Below are 15704 nucleotides of genomic sequence, written 5' to 3'. Positions count from 1 at the left end.
AAGAACTAGGGTTTTACTTTTGTCTTCCTTTTTATTACTCTTTTCGATAGGGTTCCTCCCTGGATAGCATTGTCTCCGCTAACCATGAAGCAACAAAAGTTTCAGCATAAAATTGACAGCATATGGATTGTGTTGTTTGAAAAGGGGCTCTAGAGTAAGCCCCAGGACATTCATAAATGCCAAAAGCATGTTATGAAGTTCGAATTACTTAGCCATTCAATATTCCGAATTTGGACCCCCTTTCTCTTGGCCTCCCGCTCATTTGGCATTTATAGGAAGAACATGTATACAAATTTATTATTAATACTAAACATTCACTATTTGCATATGAAAAGAAAGAAAAAAAATATAAGTAAACTATACAACAAATGTTAGGATGAAATTGACGAGTCTCAACAGCTGAAGACAATGTGCAATTTTAACCAGTTGAACCTTCTATGTACATGAGATAATGAATTTACGATCTTTGCAATCAATGAATATGCAATAGAAGCCACTTATTAACCTCAACAAAATGTAAGTCGACCACTTCCAAGCATCTTAGCCTTTATTCAATTTACACTGGAGGAGTACTCATGCATGCATGTTGCTTTACCCAGGTTAGGTTACTGGAGACATAGTCTTCATAAAAGTCGGGTTTTATTATGGATCCTGCAATGATCATATAAGTCATTTTAGCAACAGCATCCTATTTCAATGTTAGATTATTCTCAAAGTCAAATACTATACAACGATTTACAGAAGTTGCCTAACCCAGGGCAAGGGCAATTTCTCAGTTATTTAAAAATAAAAAATAAGAAAAAAGTGTAGGTGGAACGTCAATCCATTCTAGGACCATTTCCCCAATGTGTACCAAAACAGTACCTTAAACTTGGAGCAAGATTGAAAACAAAATGAATAAAAAAGTCTGGTAGTTGTAGTTGTACTTGTACCCATAACTAAACAGTAATGAAGAATGGTATACACTTCACTCAGCACATCTCTTTGGCCGCTTCGCAAGCTATTAATAGAAAGTGGAAGGTCTGGTGGGTAGCGGCCACAGCCTCTATCTGGAACCACAGGAACGCTATGATTTTTAAAAATCAACAGTTTGATATTTCCAAGTTGGTGGACGATGTAATTTTTCTCACCTGGTCTTGGTTGAGGGGGTGGGAAAAGGACTTTGCCATTCCGTTTCATCAATGGTCATCATCTATGTCCTTTGCCTTCTCCTAGTGTGGGAAGGATGGGTGGTTTTTTGTTCGGTCTCTAGTTGGAGAAGTTTGTGTAGACTTTATTTTCTAATCTCAGCCTATGGCTTTTATTTGTATCTTTGTAGTACCCCTGGTACTATCCTTATATAATATATGATATTTTGGCCGTTCAAAAAAAAAATGAAGAATGGTATACAATTTACAATGATTGCCACTTCAAGGGGTTAACATACCAGGCCTCAAGAATATGCATTATTATGAGTATGACAATCTATTTAAATTTTAAAATTACCAACAATATACATAAATTATGCACCATGTAGTATAGCCTTTCAATATTAGAGAAAATGCACAATATTTTCAGCATCACTAAAATCACTAAATAGAATAAAAATTTGCATAGAGTAAACAAAGTGTGGAGAAGAAGATCCACAAATTAAGAGTGTTTACTTTCATTCTTTAGCAGTAATAATGTGCAAGTCCTTTTATAATGTACTTTTCTAAAGGTCCTTTAGAAACATCTAAGTCAGCAGGGAAAATACCATGGAAGTATAGACACTCAATGGCCCTAGCGACGAGATGTACTATTGATAACCTTACACCATAAACCATGGTAAAGCAGTTAGCCAACAGTATCTCATTTTGGAAGAAGGCAACATGAAGCTGATTGCACAGTGCTCCCCAATGTTACTCCACTTTTCAGCTATGAAATATTACCTAGTGAACTCTTACAAAAAAGAACCATGTCGAAAGACCTATGCTTCCTCTCACTAAACATCACACACACATAGTCTTAATCTAATACTGCACTTATCAACCCCTTTACATACACCAAACATAAACAGACATGCAAATTAACAATGAAGTAATACCTCATTTACTGAGTTTAAAAAACACAGGAAAGCAAATGGCTATGTAGAAACACAACAGAACTAGAAATATATGGTGCCCTATAATAAATTAATAACACTAAATTTTGTGAACTAAAAGTTTGAATGAACTTCATTTTGCAAGCTGAGTTTGTAAAAGCAACTCTCCCTTCTATTTCAAACTGAATTCCAAACAAAATTGAGGCAAAACTCAATTTACAATCGGATCTATTGAAAACCAAAGAAAGGCTTTTTCAATTTTACTTTTAGAACATATATTGGGGCCTCCCAACTGAAAGGGTATCGATATTTGGATACTCACAAATTACAAACACTCCATAAACACTTGTCATTTATCTCTATCTCTCTCTTCGTCACATCAAATCACTAATCATTTCAATCACTTATCTCTCCTTTATTCCTATGTTTCTCAAGGTGTGTCCAAGAATAATTTTTGCAACTAAATACAAAACATGCATTAAGCAAAGGAAATAGATATTCATAACACAATTCACCATGAGATAGTTAAAGAAAGCAATGTGAAGCTGATTGCAAGTGACAGTCTACTAATTAAAGAACCATGTCAAAGACCAATGCTTCCTCACTAAACATCACACACTCATAGTCCTAATCTAACAGTGCACTTATCAACCCCTTCTCTATATACACCAAACCATAGCAGATGGGTCAATTAACAGCAAATACCTCATTTAAACACAGGACAACAGATAGCTTCGTAGAAACACAACAGAACTAGCAATATATGGTGCCCTGTATAAAATTAAGTAACATGCACTAAGGCTATGTTTAGATTAAAGTTTCAAAACTTAAGTTTGAATGAACTCCATTTTGCAAACTGAGTTTGTAAAAGCAACTCTCCCTTTATTTCAATTTCAAACTGAGTTTTCAAGGCAAAATTGAAGCAAAACTCAGTTTACAATCAGACCCACCTAAAAATCAAATAAAAGGCTTTTGCAGTTTTACTTTTTGAACATATGTTGGGGCCTCATAACTGAAAACCAAACATGCACTAAGCAATGGAAATAGATATTCATTGCACAATTCACCACGAAAACACTTGGTAGCTGTCTACCTAACACACACACACACACCATGCACTAATCAAACCCTTCTTTATATTACACCAAACTTAAGCAAGTGTGTCAATTAACAACAAAGTAATACCTCATTTACCATAGTTTGAAAGAAAAAGACAGCAGATGGCTTTGTAGAACCATGACAGAACTAGTAATAAACGGTTCCCTACAAGAACACACACTCAATCAATAGAGATAGGTACTCTTAGCACAATTCAGTACTAAAACACTTGAAAATTGATTTTTTTTCCTACCAAGTTAACATACATATGCACATACCATGCGTAAAGTGTCCATGCAAACTGATCCAATCCAGAAGCGGGCAGAACAACTCGAAAAACCCGGGGCACTCCGACAAGAGAAAATCTTCGATTTTTAGACTTTTTCCCAGTTGCAACATTGCAATAGTTTTAGATGTTTTTCCTACCCATAATTTATAGGAAGATTGAGTATATGAATATATTATGTGCTCTTAACAGTTTAACAGCACAAATGACAAACTAACATAGCAAATTTAGAAGTTTCATTATGAGGTGTTTGAGTTATGGGGGTCTTTAGTTAAAGGAATGAAGGATACATACAACGGGCATAAAATCAAACATTTCCTTGCAAAGATGTGCATTGAACAAAATTCATGCTTTAGGACTAGGACAGTCAAGTCTTGAGACCAATGCCAATGGTGATGGAAAACTTGGTTTTTTTCCTACTTTTAGCATTTACTCTTGTCAACAGGCATCCTTATTGGACTGCATTGTCTCCAAACCAGAATGGAGGAATAAAAGGGAGCAAATTGACGTTTGACAGCATATGGATTCTGCTGTTTGAGAAGGGGCTCAAGGGTGCACCCTGGGATACTCATAAATACCAATGTGTTATGAAGTCCTGAATTACATAGCCATTCAAAACATTTGTATCCTTTCCTCTTCCCTCCTACTCCTTTTACATTTAAAGGAAGAATAGGTACACAAATGAATTATTAATTCTAAAAATTCACTATTTGCATATGAAAAAAAATGCATAAATAGCTATACAGTAATTTCCAGTAGGATGAAATGACAGGTCTCAACATCTCAAGAGAATGATTTGCAAAATGGAAAGAAGTTTCAAGATGTCTTGCCTCCACTGGTGCAGTGATAAAAGTTTAGAATGTTGAACCTTGTTAGTATATGAGAGTCGGAATTCACGATGTTCAATAATTCAATATGCAATAGAAGCCTGATTGATCTCAACAAAATGTAAATAACTTAAACAAGTGAGGCAAATTTGTCGACCATTTCCAAGCATCGTAGCTTTTATTCACCTTACACTGGAGCATTCATGCATGTTGCTTTACTATGGTTAGGTTACTGGGGATATAATCTTTGTTTTATGAAAGGTAAATCACAACAGATGGCAGTCAACTGTTTGGAGCTTTACTATTATCAATATCAGGTTCGATGTGGTCTCTATAATTAAAAGCAAGCAAACTGTGGAAGGTTTCAAACTTTCAACCATGGCCATTCATCAATGTTAGGTTAAGTATATTTGGCCTGTTCTGTACGAGATCTTAAATCTGCTCATGAAAATAAATGATTTTTTACAACTGGACAGGTTCTGTGATCTGGCTTCATGGGAGGCGTGGGGCAGTTAAATTATGTGGGTTTTACACTGCATTTTATATGTAGTAGAAGAATCAGCGAGATATTTAATTTTGGTTGTTTTGGGGAGCTCTTTTGGGTACATATTAGGGAGGGGCTGTGCTAAGTAGCATTCCCAGCATGCTGTACTTCCGTATCATGTTTTCCAATGGCATCTCTTGGGCTAAGGTTGGGTTGCTTTTAATAATATTGATTTTGTCCATCCAAAAATAAAACTAGAGATATAATCATAATAAAAGTCAGATTTAATATCTGATCCAGCATTGTTGATCATATAAGCCTTTTTTAGCAATTTCATTCTATTCCAATCCTAGATTATACTCAAACTCAAATACTCACCCAACCCAGGGCAATTTCTGTTGTTAAAAAAAAGTGCAGGCAGAAAATCAGCCCATTTCTAGGATAGTTTCCCCAAATTGTACCAAACCAGTACCTTTTTGGTAGACAGTGTTCAACTTGGGGCAAGACTGAATTAAAAAAGCCCGTGTCTGTAGTTGTACCCATGTAACTAAACAATAATGAACTGTTAATGCCACTGAAATTTTATGATGTCCTATGTCTGATACCTATGCTATGTTCTGATTGTATATTTATTTTTTATGCTTACTGCAATAGCCAAAGTCTTTAAGACTGAAGTACAAGTATAGGGCTTAGTGTTTAAGATGGGTAGATGAGCATTTAAGTAGATTGGTTGAAGCAATTGCTGTCTTGACATTTTTGTATGCATATATTTGTAACTTGGACAAGCACTACGTGCTGAATGCATGAAAGCTCTCTACTTTTATGAATTTTAAGACCATTGGACATTAGTTAAACTTGACTAGAGGCCCTTTGTTTTTTGAGAGCATTTTTTGTTTGATTTCTGAATTAGTAAGCTACTTGTGTCAACATGAACAATGGCATAATATGATTGCCACTTCAAGGGGTTAACATACCACTAACCAGGCAGCAATAAAATGCATTATTATATATAATGAATATGACATTCTATTTAAAATTACCAACAAAATACATAAATTATACACCATGTCATATAGAAGTTATCCTTACAAAATATAGAAAATGCACAACATTTCCAGCATCACTAAAATCAATAATAGAATAAAAATTTGCAAAAGAGAATGAGAAAACAAACTGTGGAGAAGAAGATCCACGAATTAAGAGTGTTTACTTCCACTTTTTAGCAGTAATAATATTTGCAAATCCTTTATAATGTACTTTTCTAAAGGTCCTTTAGAAACATCTATGTCATCTGGAGAAATACAATCCATGTATGAACACTCAATGGCCCCAATGAATAACAGTGATGAGATGTACTACTGGTAAGTGATAACCATGTTAAAGCGTTTAGCCAATTCTAATTTGACATCAACAAACAGTATCTCATTTTGGAAAAAAGCAACATGAAGCTGAAGCTGATTGCACAGTGTCTTCTATGTTACTCCACTTTTCAGCTATGCAATATTACCTAGTGCATCTATATAAATTATAATATTAAAGAACCATGTCAAAAGACCTATACTTCCTCACTAAAAATCATACGCCCATAGTCCTAATCTAACACTGCATTATCTACCCCTTCTTTATATACGCCAAACCTACGCACGTGTAAATAACCAATAAAACAATATGGTGTTGTAGAAGAAAACAACAGAGCTAGCAATATATGATGCCCTATAAATAAATAAAAATTGGTATCCACGACATTGGTACAGAGTATCTACCAGCTTTGCTGATGACTAATCTTTGCCAGAAAATCCGGCTGGCCACCTTTAATGGGACTACCCTCCCAACCACGTTTTTTCCATCTACAAAGCTCGAACCCTCCCCCTTGCTTAAGGAGATTGAGCCCAATACTACTCGTACCAATGACTTGGTGCCCTATAATAAATTAACACACACTAAGGCTATGTTTGGATCAAAGTTTCTAAACTTAAGTTTGAATGAGCTTCATTTTGCAAACTGGGATTGTAAAAGCAACTCTCACTATACTTCTATTTCAAACTGAGTTTCAAGGAAAAATTTAGAAACTTAATTTACAATCAAACCTAACCTAACTGAAAACCAAACAATAGGCTTTTTCAATTTTACTTTTTGAATGTACATTGGGGTCTCCCAACTGAACCAAAACTTGCACTAAGAAATTGAAATGGATATTCACAAGCACAAGTGTTGTTAAATAGCAGCCATGGTGGAATAGTGTGGTGAATTTTTTGCCAACCAACATAAGCTATTTGTTAAGGGAGGCCCGCCATGGTGGCACCATAAGGTGTAATAGCATGTTGATATGGCGGAGTTTTGGCCCTCTGCCATGTTCTTCCATTGATGACATTGATAAGCACAATTCACCATGGAAACACTCGAAAGCCTTCTCCCAAACCAGCATACATATATACATACATGATACATACACACATACCATGCACTAATCAATCCCTACTTTATATACACCAAACCTAAGCCAATGTCTCAATTAACAACAAAGCAATACCTCAGTTACCTTAGTTTGAAAAATACAGGACAGAAGCATATAGCTTTGTAGACCAACAACAGAACTAGCAACAAACGATGCCCTATGATAACACACACACACACACACACACACAATCAATAGAGATAGGTACTCTTGGTAAAACTCTGCATTGAAACACTTGAAAATTGAAATTTTCCGACCAAATTAACATACATATATACATACATTGATAAATACACACATTCACATACCATGTGTGATGTGTCACTGCAACCCGACCCAATCCGGCGGCGGGCAGAACAACTCCGAAAACCCGGCACACTCCGACAAGGGCGAGATCTTACCATCATCCAAACAAAAAACCCCCATTCCATTTAAAACCCTATTAAAACCCAACCCATCATCTCTAAAAACCACGCAATTCCCTCTCCCAAGGTTCAAATCCTTGGCAGAAGCCGAGAAAGCACAATCATCCCCCAAGAACAACACCCTCTCCCCCAAATCGGTCAATTCCACCCACTTCTTCCCCTCCTCGTCGAGCCTGAACACGTCAAACTTCACCGTCCTCTCCCACCCCATCCCGGCCACATCTTCCTCGTCGAAATCCTCGTGGAACAAACCCTGCGTGCAGGAGTAGTAGGAGAGGTACATGTCGACGAGCAGCAGCGCGCCCTCGGACTCCACGAGGAACTTCTTGTCGCCACCAAAGACAGGCTCGGCGGCGAGGGTGAGGCCACCGTCATCCGGCCGCACCCTGACGGTGCGGCCGTTACTGTCGGCGCCGTAGAGGTTGCCCTTAAAGACGCAGACGTCGTCGTAGGGGGTCGGCATGTCGGGGATCACGGTCCAGCCGTCGTCGCCGGAGCGGAAGAGGGCGAGTTTCCCGGAGACGTGGATCGTGAGGAGGGCAAAACGGTCTTTTCGATGGGTGAGAGGGAGGAAGACGAGCTTTTCAATGTAGAGGGAGTCGCGGGTGTGGCGCGTGTTGGTGAGGAGGAACTCGCGGCCGAGGTCGAGGGCGGGGAGGGTGAAGAGGTCGAGGGCGAAACGGGGCAGTTTCATGGGGAAGCGGGAGAGAGGGTGGAAGAGACGCGCGGTGCTGGCGTGTGGGTCGAGGGAGAGCTTGACGAGCCAGGGGCGGGGGTTAGGGTTAGGGTTAGGGTTAGGGTTGAGGAGGAGGAGGGTGCGGTGGGAGAGGGAGAAGGTGTTGGTGAGGGAGATTGAGGGGTTGAAGGGAGAGGGGGGAGTGGAAGAACGCCATGAGGAGCAGACGGATCGGAAGCGGAGGAGGTAGAGAGGGCTTTCGAGGAGGAGTTGTGATATTTTGTGTAGGAGGTCCTTTGGGAGTTCAGACCAGTCTGCCATTGATGAATGAATGAATAAGTTTTTACACCAAAGTGTTAAATGGAAATGGTACATGTGCTTCGTTTAACAAACACAAATCAAACTTAAATAAATATGTTTTTATTCTTTTAAATTTGAGTCGTTTTATTATTAATCCTTCAAATTTAAAATTGATTTTTTTTAGAAAGAAACACGTACTATAATTATAATTACGTACACTGTTACCGCATTTTCACCCAATTAATTATTTTCTTTTAAATTATCAGAGCCATTGTCTCATTTCATTTTCATGTGTGTCTTCTCCTCAAACTTTCCTTTTCTGTTCTGCTTCCATCCTCCCCCCTCTCAGCGTTAACAGTTCAATCCAAAATCTGGCATATTCTCAACGCCCTCTCCCTCTGCATATATTGCTCCCCTCACTTTCCCTCAATCGGTTTCCCCTTGACATTACACAGTTAGCGTTCTGCTGAGAGCTTAACCAAATCCACGACGAGGTAGTAGGGTTCTTGCCGGCAAGTGGCAACCATGGCCACTACCAGCTTGCAGATGAGCCCTCAGGTGGAGCAGATCCTCGGCGAAATCTGCGATCACTTTTGAGCTCTCGCGTATGTCCATATCTCTCTCAGATCCAGCGCGTAGATTTTTCTTAATTCCAGATTCTCTGTTTCATGTTAGATGATGAATTTCGCTTAGGAAGAAAAAAACTTGGTGCGAATGATGTTATGTTACTTTTGTTGGTGGTTCTGTTTGTACAATGATTTTATGATTCTTCAAAATTTAGGATTCTGGCCAATTGTAGTGGACAGTGGGTGTAACGTGCTGATTTTAGAATAATTTTGAACTTTATGCTGTTTGTACACTTTTTTTTAATGATTCATAAAAAATTAGGTGTGATTTGATTCGTATGGTCTTTATGTCCTTAGTGGTTTGAACTCTGTTGGCACACTGCTAGTTATCTGTTTATGTTTAGAGAGTGTATGAGGTAGCTTGCTGTGCGCTTATATGTCTATACTTCACGACACCAGAATGGCAAGAGAGTATTTGTATTTTGTAGTAGAAGCCAAGAAGATCTTTCTTCAGTTCCACTTGATATTCTTGATCATGGTAATAATATTGGTGAAGATAATAAGCAGATTGTTAGTGTACATTAGCTCAGACCAACAATTGGTTGTTGCTTGTTAGTATGTTGTACTTGGAAGATCAACCAATGCATTATTTTGAGTCAGAATGAATACATAATGAACCTTTTGTTTAAAATTTGCATCTTATGCTTCCACATACAAGCATACTCTTTGTGCTCTCTTATTATCTGCCTTTTACGGCATAGAAGCCATCCTAGATAGTTGCATAGTGTGGTTGGCCCTAGAAACATTACAGCAGGATGACTACTATACTGAAGATTAGATCTAACATAAATTATTTACACTATATACAAATTATGCTAAAAAATAATTGATTATCTAAAATTTGAGACATATTCTGAATTAATAAGTCACAGTCTACAAAAAAACAGAACATTGGGGGCTTGAGTAGCAGAGCAGAGGGTGAAAAGAAAAAGAAAAGAACAGACCTGTAAGCTGTGAGGGAGGGGCATGAAAGGAGGTTGAGCAGCAGATTGGGAAGACGGTGCATGGATGAGGTGGAGTAGAAGGGGACACTGGCAACCATTAAGGGTGCTGGAAAACACTAGGAATGGTCAGAAATAAATACAATTGATGATCACTGGGCTTGAGTTTGTGAGGATGGCAAGACGAGTAGAGGCTTGCTTCAAATATGAATAATGGTTGGAAATGAAGAGAGGAGAGTTTCAGTTTTTCTGAAGCCAAAGATGTTTGGTAAGTGACAAAAAATTATGGTTCGGAAAGTAGAAATTGGGATTACCTTTCATGATGCAACAACAGTGTGAGTGTCCATGAATGGACACAATTTTGCTGCCACAAGTGTGACTGAAACAATCTGTGAATGAGTATTATAGTAGCTGCAAACTACTACGTACTGCGAAAGCACTATTACATTCCTACAATGCACTGTCATTGTTTAAAGGTTTTTGCACTAAAATTAACAAAAGTCATTGGATATCCTTTGACTGAATTGTCCTTAGTTAGAATACTCAAATTGATAGAAACTAGGAACATTAGAGAATGTTATCTTTATTATTCCAGAAAATGAGCATATCAGCTCATCAAAACTGGCTCTACACTATCCTCTCCTCCCACGGTAACCCGACCCGTAACAGATTGATACATAACCACCTCTGCCCCGGGTTCACCTTCCACCTTCTAGTATAAACTTTGAGTGTTGCTAGGTGCACCTAGCATTATTGCTGGTATTTTAAAAAAATGGCAAAATTGCCCTTGCTTGGTTTTCCTCGTACGGATCAAGTTGATCCGTAAGAGGAAAAATAATAATTTATTAAATATACAACATATTTAAAAATATTTATTTCATAATATAATTTATAAAGATATTTATTTCATTAATTATAATATAATTAAATATATTTATTTATTTTATTAATTATAATATATTTATAAATATTGATTTATTATAAATAATTAATTTTTTAATATATTTTTTTAGAATAAATTTGTTTAGAAGATGATATTAAAATACTTACTCAGTCTCATTATAATTATTGTTTGAGGTTATTTTATACATATTAATAAAAATTAATAAATACATAAAAGATAATAATAATTTTATAAAATTAATATTATCATCATTAATTTATTTTTTATTTTTATAATTAATCATATCATTAATATTATAAAGAATATAAAAAAAATAATTAGTATTGTATTAAAAATTAAAATACTAACTACTTTATAATACATTTTTTTACATGATCATTAGTATAAGTGGGAAAATAGTAATTATAAGAGAATTTAAAAATATTAGTACGTTATATAAAATAAGGATCTTAGAAACGAATGATGTCCATTTTTTGTTTAATTTTTTTTCTATGAAAATATTAGTTTATTTTTTTGTATGACCTCTACTCATGATGTCCATTTTTTGTTTAATTTATTTTTTTCTACACCCTTTTCAATTTCTTTATTTCAATTATATTTAAAGTTATATTTCAAATTATTTTTTATTAGTTGGTAAACTAAGTTAACTAGGCCATTTATAATAATTTACATATACTATAACTAAGTTAACTAGACCATTTTAATAACACGCGTGTATATAGACACAAATGGAATACACAATCAATGGAAATAAATAAAACTAACATTACTAATGAAAATAAATAAAACCAACAATACTCATGAAATGGGTTTATGTACAATATTTGTATATACATGGAATATCAATATAAAATATGTACATAAACTACGCCTGATTCGTGCGCCGCCTGCGTCTAGACCTAACATATACTAGATGGTCCTGTGTCACACTCCTGGCCAACCTGAGGCATTCTTCGATCACCTCATGTGTCGATGAGCCTGACGTGACCACCCCTTGACTCAGATGGCGCTCCAACCTCTCAGCAATGTCATCACAAACTTCCTGTTACATACAAAACAAACTGATTACATAAATTATTATGCAAATATTGAGGTAAATGACGTAAATTAGTAGTATTACTTACCACTGTATGTCTAGGCTCCTCCGCAGATGTCGACGATGCTCCTGACTCCGGCACGTGAGGGATATCCGTCTGCGGGGCATGAGGGACGACTCGGGGCTGCGGGGCGTGACCATGAGGCAAAGGATCTAATGTGTGACCTGGTGTCATGAAAGGATGCGAGATGCGAAAGAACCAGTCCATGTAGTCACTAGAACACTGGCCTGGCACCACGCACACCTCACCTGCTGAAATGATATGATCCTCGTAGTGCATCCACCTGTCGTGTATATCATCATACGAGACCCATGAATCGACAGGAGGAGCAGGAATGGTCTGCATGTATCCAAACTGCCGCATGACCCTCTCCGGTCGGTAATAAACAGCAATAGGCCCCCAGTGCAAGAGACTGGAATAGCATGATCTGACGTGGAAGTCTCGGACCGATCGGTGCTCCCTATACGGGATCCAACAGACATCCAGAATCCGGAGTCGGTCCAGGCGCTCCCTGTATGCCGGCATACGAATTCTCTTCACGGTCTTCTTGGTCGCAATCCACCTACACGCACGCGAAGAATCCTCGTTGTACTCCTGATCAGCAGTGGAGTCCGCGACTGACGGAAAGTGTTCGTAAATTCAGCACTACAGATGTAACATCAAAATTATAAACATTAAAAATGAAAGTGTAACAAAATTTAAAGTTGAACATTGTTGAGGCTGAACGAATGAAAAACATATTTGTTACCAATAGTAGTGTGATGTAACCGCCAAGCAGTCGGTTATGGCTCATAGATGCATCGTTCAGCTAGTCGTATATATGCACCAAAGCAGCCACTCCCCAGGCGTACCTCTCTGCCATACTGAGGTCACGAAGGGCCTCCAAGTAGACAACATGGACATTGGTTGCACTCTTGTTAGCAAACAGAGTGCAACCCAAAAGATGAAGAAGATATGCGCGAGCTGCAGCTGTCCAATGACCTGCCTGGCATCGGCGCTCATATATATCACGTACCCATTGCAAGCGTACGTACGGTCCACGACACTGGGCTGTCTCAGCCCTAGCAGACTCTGCAAAGGCCATCAATAAGTCCACTAACATCTGAACCGCATTATCCACGTGCAAGGGCTCAAAAGCGTGTAAGTCGCCAATCACGGGAAGATGGAGAAGCGAGGAGACGTCATCCAGCGTGATGGTGAGCTCTCCCACCAGAAAATGGAAACTAGACATCTCTCGGTGCCACCGCTCCACAAACACGGACACAAGTCCCCGATCGCCGGTGTCTACCGAACACGCGATCAAAGGACTTAGTCCTGTACCAGCAACAAGTCCCTCAATGGCAGGGACAGGTCTGCCTAAACTATGGACCTTCCTCCCATGAGAGGATAGCTTCAATTCAGGACGCTCCTGAATTGAAGTATAAAAGAACACAAAATTCGTTAAAATCATCATTTAAAGGAAAACTAATTTCAATCATAAAGTATAATTTACAAGTAACTAAAAATAAATATTATAAATACCTCTCTCGTCCATACGCTGCAAGCAACGTGATCCGCATACTGGGTCAACACGGATGGGTCGCTCGGACCACTCGGAAATCCCTCATGCTCATCCTCAGCAGCCTCTGTGCCTGTGTCCGTAGGAATGTCTGCCACAATGTCCTTTACAGCAGCTAGTGCCTCCATCGGGCCATCCTGAACATCTGGCGCAGGGACCACTGGCTCATCGTGCGCCGCAGTCACTATGACTCGTTGCCTCCGTGCGGATGCAATAGGCCGTCGACGCTGCGGAGCATCATCGGAATCATCACGATCTCCTCTGCCCACACCTCTGCCAGTAACTTGACCTAAGGCATGACCTAATCCTCTGGTCCTAACCATGATCTGCAAATGAGTACCGCAAAATGCATCACTCATTTCATTTTCTCAAATTTCATGCGTCTAACGCATATAGGCATTATGTTTTTTCAGGCACTACTTGGTAGAAAAAGGATATTCGAACTTTGAAATTAAGATATATGCATTGCTTATAAGTGACACTGATTTGGGACAGCAAAGCACCATCACCCAATGCTTGTTCAAGCATTTGGTTGACTCAATTCAATTACTCTAATGACCACTTGTTGTTTTATCATATGTTTTACTTATTAGAGAGAAACTTGCTGAGCTTTATGAATCTGAGAAACAATGGTCAACAACATCTCAAATGCTTAGTGGTATTGACCTTGATTCAGGAAGGTGTTGTTTTGTCTTAAATGTGTGATGCACCTATTATTCCAGGTTGGGACTAATAATGTACAAGCCTTCTCTTTCATGGTGTTATCATAATAGCTAATTATTGCATTGACTTTTGCAAGGTCTCTGTGGGTAGAGTGGATATTTTCTATTAATTCAAAATTTGACCAATATTGGGATAGAAACAGGGGTGCATTGGTAAACTTCTATTAGTTTGTTTAGGGAAAGCTAGTACAATTTGGTGTGGAGAGAGAGAGAGAGAGAGAGAGAGCAAGTATAACTATTAGTTTGTTTATGGACATTGGTTCATGTTAAGAGGGTGGGGGAGAGAGGTAGGGGTACATTCAACTAATCAGACATGTAAATTGGGGGATGAGGCAATTTCAAACTGTACACTCTAAATTGAGAGGGGTATTTAAATATGAATTTGGCTCTTGTAAAGTAAGAAGATGCACTAGAGTGGATGAAGTGTAATTATAAGTTTATAACTGTTAATTAAAAATAAATGGTTCAAATCGTGATAAAAACATGCCCATCTATAACGTTATTTGTTAAAATCTTAACTATTCGTTTTTTAATCAAAGGTTATAAGTATACTTTATTCTCTAAATGGCACCTTCATCACTTTAAAAGAGCTAAATCTTTTAAATATAGAAGTAGTTTCACTTGTAAACATTTTTGGAAGAGGAAAAATGAGGCGAAATTGTTGATTCTCTTGGGAAATCATGTTTCTGGTCTAAAGTTACAGTCGAATTTGATTCATGAAGGAATTAAAAATTGGGGAAAAGGAAATATAACTTGGTATCTTGGTGCAGATTAGTTGTTTCTGGTGAGGCATAATTATGATCTTTGATTGACATTGGAAACCTTTAATTAGGAATTAATGCTAAGATAGTGTTTGATGTGTGTGGATAAACGAAATAGAATATTCTATTTTATTTTATTTTTATCTTTGGTTCCACCCTTTTTTATAGAACCAAAATATACCATTTCTCAACACAATATTGTATTTTGTTCTATTTTTATAATTCACCAAAGCTAGAATAGAACCCATTGGTTATGTTCCATTTTGTAACTTCTGTTCTAATATGTTTTCCAAATGCTACCTACGAGTCTAAGACTTACCAAAAATATATGATTGGATTCCTAGGAATCAGCATTTAGGACTGTGGAAGGTGTTGGTGGGGGTGGCATCTTTGTGCCCGTGCTTACTCTAGTTGTGATTTTTATCTTTGTAATAATGAGACTAGTTTTACTAGAAATATATGGTTTGGAATATTTGGATAAT

The 15704-nt window shown here is 37.8% G+C and overlaps 1 protein-coding gene and 1 pseudogene across 3 annotated transcripts; one reads left to right on the top strand and one right to left on the bottom strand.

The window, feature by feature from the left end:
- Positions 1–222: 222 nt before the first annotated feature.
- Positions 223–8705, bottom strand: LOC114372485 (F-box protein SKIP23-like). 3 transcript variants are annotated; one of them, XR_003658215.1, is made up of 4 exons: positions 7521–8705; positions 3439–3582; positions 3248–3325; positions 223–651 (listed from the first exon to the last, which is right to left on the bottom strand). XR_003658215.1 is itself a non-coding variant. In XM_028330059.1 (2 exons), exon 1 carries the CDS (start codon positions 8686–8688, stop codon positions 7534–7536), a length of 1155 nt encoding a protein of 384 aa, XP_028185860.1. In that variant the 5' UTR covers positions 8689–8705; the 3' UTR covers positions 223–651; positions 7521–7533. The 3 variants fall into 3 exon arrangements, 1 of the variants encoding a protein (XP_028185860.1); XR_003658216.1 differs by lacking the exon at positions 3248–3325; XM_028330059.1 differs by lacking the exons at positions 3248–3325; positions 3439–3582.
- A 160-nt stretch (positions 8706–8865) lies between these two features.
- LOC114371410 overlaps positions 8866–15704 on the top strand; it is a 59188-nt pseudogene continuing 52349 nt past the window's right edge.

This window comes from Glycine soja, chromosome 10 (assembly GCF_004193775.1).
Source record: "Glycine soja cultivar W05 chromosome 10, ASM419377v2, whole genome shotgun sequence".
NCBI classification, from domain to species: domain Eukaryota; kingdom Viridiplantae; phylum Streptophyta; class Magnoliopsida; order Fabales; family Fabaceae; genus Glycine; species Glycine soja.
This window is presented reverse-complemented; position numbering and strand designations above follow the sequence as displayed.